The sequence below is a fragment of the Pogona vitticeps genome, chromosome 6 (genome assembly GCF_051106095.1).
Source record: "Pogona vitticeps strain Pit_001003342236 chromosome 6, PviZW2.1, whole genome shotgun sequence".
NCBI classification, from domain to species: Eukaryota; Metazoa; Chordata; class Lepidosauria; order Squamata; family Agamidae; genus Pogona; species Pogona vitticeps.
The window spans coordinates 118,329,494-118,338,573 of NC_135788.1; the positions used below are offsets into that span (position 1 = coordinate 118,329,494).

General features: G+C 45.6%; 1 protein-coding gene and 1 long non-coding RNA gene across 2 annotated transcripts in view; one reads left to right on the top strand and one right to left on the bottom strand.

The window, feature by feature from the left end:
- The window catches only part of LOC140701380 (uncharacterized), a 12,626-nt gene extending 4,545 nt beyond the window's left edge, over window positions 1-8,081 (top strand). Inside the window, exon 2 of the long non-coding RNA XR_013537674.1 lies at window positions 7,866-8,081. This is a non-coding gene — a long non-coding RNA (uncharacterized LOC140701380). The remainder of the gene's footprint in view (window positions 1-7,865) is intronic.
- On the bottom strand, window positions 116-8,038 carry LOC110087803 (twisted gastrulation protein homolog 1-B). The gene is made up of 4 exons (XM_072977048.2): window positions 7,904-8,038; window positions 3,251-3,350; window positions 1,865-2,080; window positions 116-785 (listed from the first exon to the last, which is right to left on the bottom strand). Exons 1-4 carry the CDS (start codon window positions 8,015-8,017, stop codon window positions 565-567), a joined length of 651 nt encoding a protein of 216 aa, XP_072833149.1. The 5' UTR covers window positions 8,018-8,038; the 3' UTR covers window positions 116-564.
- Window positions 8,082-9,080: the final 999 nt, after the last annotated feature.

Here is a 9,080-nt window from a genome sequence, read left to right on the forward strand (position 1 = left end):
TTCAGAAAAGCCATTTTCTTCAGCCCATCCCTTGTCCTGGTCTCTCACAGTTTGTGTGTGTGTGTGTGTGTGTGTGTGTGTGTGTGTGTGTGTGTGTTAAACATTACTCAACAAACAGGTAAAAATATTTCTTTATTATGATTAACATGGGGAGAAACCTGACCAAGGTTTGTATCCAGAGTCATGGGATCAATGGGAAGAAATGTACATCATCCCATCTCAAACTTGTCGTATTTACCACAATTTTTTTCCTGGCGTTCCTTGGTGGTCTCTCATCCAGGTAGTCGCTTGAAAGCGAACCCTGCTTCAGCTTTCACGACCAGCATCCTTAGGATTACTGGCATCCAAAACAGCTTTCTTATTTACTTTACCAACATTGTATTTCTTCCGCTTGGGACTACATGAGCTGTTGATGGAGTTTTATGTGCTTCGCGAGTCAAAGGAGAAACAAGCGGTGGGCGAAAGAGGAGTGGGAAGACCGTTTGAGCGATGGTGGGGTAGGTCGCAAAGAAGTACACCCGTTGTGAGTGTGGTTGCGTGCGTCTGAACGAGAGATCCAGCCTGTTATTCCTGGCAGTTAGAGCAATGAGCTTGAGCTCCTCCATAGCCCCGGCAGTCGGGACCCAGGCACTGGCAGCAAGCGTTGTGGAACCAGCGATAGCGCCACGCTCCCACCGACTGGCAAGCCGACCGGCATCGGCTCATAGACAGGCACTCGTTGAAGTAAATGGACTGGCAAGGTGGAGCTGTGGCGTTGAGGCTCTCCGCATCGGGGAACACCAAGCCTGCAACCGAGAAGGGGACATTTCACAGCCATTGCGGTGAGCCCAGAATAATGGGTGCCGCTGGCATCTTCTCCACGTTGACCTTGAAAAAGGCGCTTTGTAGGGGACTAGATCAAATGAAAGCTGAACTCTCCCCTGGAGGCAAAAATATTGAACCTGAGGCTGTCCTGCTTTGGGTACATCACTAGAAGGGGGGGATTCTCTGGAAAAGACCATAAGGATGGGAAAAGTGGAAGGCAGCAGGAAAAGAGGAAGACCCAATACGAGGTGGACGGACTCTCTAAAGGAAGCCACAGGCTTGGTTTTACGAGAGCTGAGCAAGGCTTTGAGGAGAGGACATTTTGGAGATTCATAGGGTCGCCATAAGTCGGAGGCAACGTGGCAGCACAAAACAACAACAGCAATAGTTCCCACAATGTCCCTAGATGTTCTCAAACTAAAACTCCCAGCAGCCTGCCCCACTAGCTGTGCTGGCCAGGATTTCTGGGAGCTGTAGTTGAAGGACACCTGGCGACCCAAGCTTGAGAAGCATTTACTCCCAGAATGGTGAATTATGGGATTTGTAGTCCAAGAAACCCAAAAATCCCATCCTCAATGGCTCTTTCTTGGTTGTTCCTCTGCTTTTCAGCTGTGCTTTATGATCCTTCCGGCCCATCTCCTCTTTTGAAGGACAGAGCCGTGCGCGTGGCACACACGGATCCTGCGCTCCCCTGGCCTGACCAGCTGGCCTCATAGCCAGTGGAAGGCAGTGCCTCATCACCAGGATTGAAATAAAATTCACTTGCTAGCTCCATCCGCTTCTGCATACATCATGGAGGCCAGAGCATCGCCCTTTGCCCCAGACATCAAAACGCTTTGGGGGTGATCTCTACTAGCTTCTCATCTTGGAAATTCCGATTTCTGTAGACTGGTGGAGAAGCTTAACAGTGCGCGGGTGGGCCTGTTTATTTCGAACTCCCCACTCCCCTGTGCAGCCAGCGCACTGTGCATCTTATCCCCCTAACTGAGCCATCCAGAATTTCCCACAGTCCTCCTCCAAGAGCAGGCACCTCCCAGCCCTTCCTGTCCTGCTCACCTACCTGTGTGGGGCCCCAGCAGGAGGTGGTCCGTTTCCACATGGTTCTGCTGCAGCTCCTCTTCCACCGGCAGAGTCAAGACGCTCCAACCCATGGGGGAGTCGTTGTCCGAGATGGCCGTGAGGGCCCGGAAGAGGGAGGGCACAGGGGACATCAGGTTATGCATGGAGCTTCGCTGGACGGACCGAGGGGCGGACGCGGGGCGTTCCTCACAAAGACCTTCGTGGGAGAAGGGAGAACCAACGTTTCTCCTTCTGTAGGATCCAGTTAATTTGGAGTGGCTGGGCAAGATCCTGACTTGATGGGCCTCTAAGCCAGTGGTTCTTAATCTTTGTTACTCGGATGTTTTTGAACTGCAACTCCCAGAAACCCCAGCCAGTACAGTTGGTGGTGAAGGCTTCTGGGAGTTGCAGTCCAAAACTCCTGAGGAACCCAAGGTTAAGAACCAGTGCTCTAAGCCACTGAGCTATCCAGTAGCTACTGGAAACATTGCTTTTTTTTTTGGACTGCAATTCCCAGAATCCCTTGGGGGAAAAGGAAAGTCAACAGAGGGTAGGGTGTGTTTGTTTTTCTAACACTGACCAATAGATTCACCTCTAGATTTTGGGGGTCCCTCTAAATTTTGTTCCCCTGGCAATGCCTTGGTGGCTCCACCCTCTGTTGGAAGAGGTAGCCCCTTCAGTGGTGACCCAACCCTTTTAACCAAAGTTGGCTGCCATTGACTCTGGACCCTCTGCATCTGAAACACGTGTTCTGCCCCTATGCCACACCCTCTTTCTTTACCTCCCACCTACCCAAAATTGGCTAAAAACCAATCAGCAAATCATGCAGGCGCACCGGAGCAAAATAATTCAGCCTCCTCCATCCTGAAGTTTAGAATTCTCGGAGAACATGACCAGCAAAAGCTGTTCCAATGCTAGCAAAAGAATTACTTTTTATTTTTTTTAAGAGTCCTGCGCTGTCAAGTCAGTTCTGAATTATGGCTTTGCTTTTCAGGGTTTTCCAGGTAGAGAAGACTCAGAAGTGCTTTACCCTTCCCTTCCTCTAGGGGCGCTCTGGGACGCCGGTGCAGCTTGCCCGAGGCCACCCAGGCTGGCTCTAGTCACAGGAGGCACAGTGGGGGGAATTGAACCCCCAACCTCTAGCTCCATAGGAAGATGGCTAAACCATTGAGGTACAACTCTGGCAATTCCCCCTGCTAGGATGGTCTGTGGCCAGGGGCTTCTGGGAACTGGCCAAATGTATCAAGCTTTGCCTGTTACTCCATTTCTTTCACTGTCTTCACCCCGCCCGCCATAAAGATACAGATCTCTTGATGTATCCCCACCTCCACCAGCATGGTGTGCCAGTTAAGGCTTGGGGCTCTGTGAACCCCAGGAATGTACTCACCCACACATTCGCAGCATGACTCCCACAGGTTGCCCAAGCAAAAGGCACACTCCCGACAGCACGGGCAGCCGGCACGGTTGGCTTCGCACTGGCACACTTCCTGCCAAGAGATGCCCGGAAGAACAGTTCAAGCAACCACGAGGCTCATCTTAAGGTGATCATCACTTCTCCAGCTGTGCCCCAACCGGAGAGCAAGACATAATTCACTCTGTGAAGTCAGGGTAGCCCTCCTCGAGAAGGAGGTTGATTGCTGCCTCTCTGTCTGATGCTGCGTGCCACAAAACAGCCCCTGCTACGGATGGATCATTTCCACCCACTACTGAGAAAAATGATCACCTGCTATTGAGAAAACATGATTTTTGTGGTTTTCAGTGCTCTGAACCACCCCTTTCAACTTGGAAGGGTAGGGGACATGTGGTTCGGTAGCCACAGGTTCGGGAAAGGCTTCCCTGATCAGTAGAGAGCCAACATACTGATAAGAGGATGCTAGCATGTGGAGTTGAACTATATTGAATTATATTGTTCATGAATGTTCCTCTTTCCAGCATTTTGGAGGACCAAGGGATACTGTATTTTCCGCGTACAGTATAAGATGCCCCCCACTTTTCTAACCCAAATTAAGAAATCCAAGTGGGGCTTAGCAAATATAGGATAAAAAGGATCAAAGTGCTGCAGGATGGCTTTGATCCCTGCTTTCTCCCTTTGTGCTAAGCACCACATGGCTTAGCAAAAGGAGGGGGAAAGGGATCGAAGCAATTCCACGACTGCACAATCATTTGTTGGTCAAGATGGCGGCGCAAGCACTTGCAGCGGCTAGGCATTCCAGAGATCGGCCCTTATTACGGACTCTACATGCTCAGGCACAAGTAATTTACAGTCGACAAGAATTATTATCTATTGGCAGAGAAGGTTACAACTTTGAATCGACGGTCTCAACTTACAACATCCCAGCTGAGCTTTTAAGACAGCCTGCATATCCGGGGGTTACTCCCCCTGCTCTCCCTGTCAGGAAGAAAAGAGCACGGAGAAAACGCAAGCAGAAAAGAGGTTGCAGGGCCGGTCTACGAGTGAGGTTAGGCAAAAATCATCACAAGCCTGCATTGCCAAGTCTTTTTGTCTCAAATGTTAGATCTCTACCCAACAAGATTGAGGAGCTGGAACTTACTATCTCCCTACAGAAAAATATTCGAGACTGTTGCGTTATGATCTTTACAGAGACATGGCTTGACTCTTCCATCCCAGGGGAGGTAATTGAACTACAAGGACGCAGAGTACATCGAGCAGACAGATCTGTTGAATCTGGGAAGAGCAGAGGTGGAGGGGTTTGTGTTTACACAAACGATAATTGGAGCACAGATGTTAAAATACTGGACATTCACTGTTCTCCTGATTTGGAGTATTTGGCAGTGAAATGCCGCCCCTTTTACCTGCCTCGTGAGTTTAATGTTATTATAATAACAGCAGTATATATACCTCCTGATGCTAACACAACCACAGCTTTGAGTTGTTTGTTAACTGCTATCAGCAAACAGCAGCAGGCCTACCCAGATGGAGTGCTGGTGGTAGCAGGTGATTTCAATCAAGCCAATTTAAAGACCGTCCTCCCTAACTTTTATCAGTATGTGGACTGTCCCACTAGAGGGGAAAATACCTTGGATCAGGTATATAGTAACATCATACATGGATATAAGACGAAGCCATTGCCTAGCTTGGGACAGTCAGATCATATATCTCTTTTTTTGATTCCATCATACAGACCTCTTGTTAAAAGAATCAGACCATCAATTAGAGAAATACAAGTGTGGCCAGTGGATGCATCTGAGCAACTTCAAGATTGCTTTAGGAGCACTGATTGGGCACTGTTTGAGGAGGACAATGTTGATACTTATGCCTCAACAGTACTGTTTTATATCAAAAGCTGCATCAATGTTGTTACTACTACCAGACAAGTACGAGTGTTTTCTAATAACAAGCCTTGGCTAAATAGAGAAGTGCGCCTTTTATTAAAAGCCAGAAATGCTGCTTTTCATTCTGGTGATGAATTACAGTACAGAGAGGCTAGAGCTAAACTGAAAAGGGGCATTAAGGATGCCAAAGCTATGTACAGCCAGAGAATTGAACAACACCTTGAAAGTTCTGACACTCGCCGAGTGTGGCACGGCCTAAGACAAATCACTGGTCAGAGTAACAAAAACAGTCTGTGTAGCAGCAGTGATTTTTTGGCTGAGCAGTTAAATCAATTTTTCAGCCGTTTTGAGGTGGAAACAGGAACAACCATTATTCCAGCACCTACTGTCTATAATACATCACTAGAATCTACCATCAACAGACAACCACTAATACTGCAGATTTCAGACGTGAGACGCGCTTTCCAGAATATTAATGTTCGAAAGGCAGCTGGACCAGATGGAATCATGGGACGAGTTATTAGGGGCTGTGCTGCAGAATTAGCTGGAGTTTTTACGGATATTTTCAATCTATCCTTGTTGCAGTGTTCAGTCCCCACTTGCCTGAAGACATCTATTATAGTGCCAGTCCCCAAGCAGTCAGCTGTGGTATCTCTCAATGATTACAGACCAGTAGCTTTAACATCTGTTGTTATGAAATGTTTTGAGAGATTGGTGCTGGATTACATTAAGGCTAGTCTTCCACCTTCTTTGGACCCATGGCAATTTGCATACAGGAAAAATAGATCTACTGATGATGCTGTGTCCATTGTACTCCATACTGTATTGAGCCACTTAGAACATCAGGGAACTTATGCGAGGCTGTTGTTTGTGGATTATAGCTCTGCTTTTAATACCATTCTACCAAATAGGTTGTTTTTTAAAATGATCAACCTGGGATTACCTCAGGAGATATGCATGTGGATAAAGGATTTTCTGACAGATAGGCCACAGTCAGTAAGGATGGGATCTCACCATTCTTCTACCCTGGTACTAAGTACAGGAGCTCCCCAGGGCTGCGTGCTAAGTCCCTTCCTCTATTCCCTGTACACACATGATTGCACCCCACTGTATAACACCAATGCAATTATTAAATTTGCGGATGATACGACAGTGGTGGGGCTCATAAATAAGAACAATGAGTCTGCTTATAGAAAGGAAGTACAAAGGTTGATACTTTGGTGTAAAGGAAATCATCTCACACTTAACATCAAAAAAACTAAAGAACTCATAATTGATTTTAGGAGGAAGAGATATGTACATTTACCACTGTACATAAACGGTGAGGAAGTGGAGAGAGTTGGTAGTTTTAAATTTCTGGGTACTTACATCTCAGAGGACCTCTCATGGACTATAAATGCCAACATGCTAATGAAGAAGGCACAGAAGAGGCTGTATTTCCTGAGAATGCTCGGCAAGTTAAATTTATCTCAGCATTTGCTTCTGTCATACTATCGTAGCACCATTGAGAGTGTCCTAACCTATGGCATTCTGGCATGGTTTGGGAGTAGCTCTGTAGCGGACAAAAAAAGCTCTACAGAGAACCATTAAAATTGCCCAGAATATCATCGGGCTCCAGCTACCAACCCTGGATGACATCTTCACATCCCGCTGTCTAAAGAAATCACATAGCATCCTGAGAGACTCTTCCCATCCTGCTTATAACTTTTTTGAACTGTTACCATCTGGCAGAAGATATAGAACAATTAAGACTCGGACCACACGTTTTCTCAATAGTTTTTATCCCAGAGCTATAATTGCAATTAATAATGAGCTTAAAGACCATCAGTAGTGAATAATTAGTTGGACTGTGTAACTTGGCCTGCGGTGTAGATGTTTGTATTTTTAGTGGGGGACTTTTAGTGGGTGGGGAGTGTTTGGGAATTTTATGTGTGTGCATGTGTCTGGTCTCTGGGTGTCAGTGAATTTCGTTGTATGTGTATATACTTACAATGACAATAAATTATTATTATTATTATTTTGATCCCTTTCCCTCTTATACAGCCACAGGTTTGCTTTGATCCTTCCCCCCTCCTTTTGTTAAGCCCCATGGGACTTAGCAAGCAGAGGGGAAAGCAGGGATCAAAGCGATCCTGCAGCACTTTGATCCCTGCTTTCCTTTTGCTAAGGGTTAGCAAGTGGAGGGGAAAGCAGGGATAAAAGCCCTGCAGGATCACTTTGATCCCTGCTTTCCCCTCCACTTGTTTTTTCCTCCTCAGCTTACTTCTGTGTATAAGACAACCCTCAATTTTAGTCTAAAGATTTTAGACAGCAGTATAATTTTATACACGGAAAAATATGGTATCTTCTCAAGAAGTAAAATACCACAAAATGAGCTTAGTGGACAATTATTTAGGCTTGGAGCTCATCAGTGACCCCAAGGATCCAAGATTTTGACTATTTAGATGGACTTTTTATTCAACACTTCCAGACCTTAGACTTTAATCTTTTATGAGTAAAAACACTGGACTGCCCATGTTTATACCAGAAAACTATTATTATTTACTTGCTTAGTGTCAGAGAGAACATTGTGAACGTATATTATTTGACGGTTTGATATAAGTTGTTGATACACTCTTGTTGATTTTTTTTGCATATTATACACTAATGTTCTGAGTTTTGTTTAGCTGCAGTACAGAGTTTCCTGTGTTTGTTTATCTTCCATTCAGATCAAAGGCACGTGGACACTGCAGTTCTGGCATCTCACCTGCAGGAGGCACTTACTAACATCACTGGCACAGAGTGCCTTATTGCATCCATCAGCAGCGGACGCTACCATCCAGGTTGTTGACACCAAAATCAAGACTACGCAGGGGGACATGGCTACCACGGGCAGGACAGAGGAGGCCAGACACACCTAGAAGGGAAGGGAAACAAAAACAAAACCACCAACAAACAAAAACAAACAGAGGGAAGGAGCAAAACATTTCTTAGCTGTAAATGCCTCTCAACATCATATTCCAAAGTTTGTGGAATTGTCTTGCCTGCTACCATTCATATGTTTAAAAGCCATTGATGGTGCTAAAGGATATGGGAGGATAAGGAAGGGCTTAGTAACATGTATTTTATTTATTTATCCTAAATATTTGTCTCCTTAAAAGGGAACCAAGGCAGCTTACAAAATTAAAAGGACAATATTTAAAAGCTAGAAACAATAAATATACAAGTACTGATTTGTCTATGAGAAGATCTTTAGGCTGTGACTACCATGGGGTCACAAAGAGTTGGACACGACTAAACGACTAAACAACAACAACCATGCAATTTGCTGAGGTTATATTAGGAGTCCATTTTAAGTTTTTTTTTTTTTCCTTCTGATTGTACGACACAGAGGTTGATTCAAATTGGTCTGGTCCTTTTTTCCTCCCAACCTGGCTTTTTTGCTTTGCTGCTGGGGGCTTCTACTTCCTCCCCACCCAACCTGGAAGGATTTGAAAAAGACTTTTCCCCATGTGATCAGTTCTAGCAAAGATGGAGGGACAGACATGTCTGTGGATGGTGTTTCAGTAACATAGGTAGCTGGGCATGATGTTCAGGACCACATCCAGGGCATTAAATCCTTTATGGTTTCCCGATGAGGGAGATATTCTGGCTGAAGCCAGTTGGTTTCCCAGAAAACCACTAAAAGAGTCTTACAACATCTTCAAGATAATCATGGGTGGCTCTCCAAACACTGGACTATAACATGCTCACCATCCCCTGCCATTAGCTTAGAGTGGTGATGGGAGCTGCAGTCCAGTAAATATCAGAATGGTCTCAAGTTGCCAATTCCTGCTGCCCAATACTTTCTTTCCTTTAGGATTCAAATATTGACACTCTTCCGAACCAACACCCCCAACCCCAATTGCAAGGTGTGATATTCCAAGAGTTGTAATGAAGAAAGG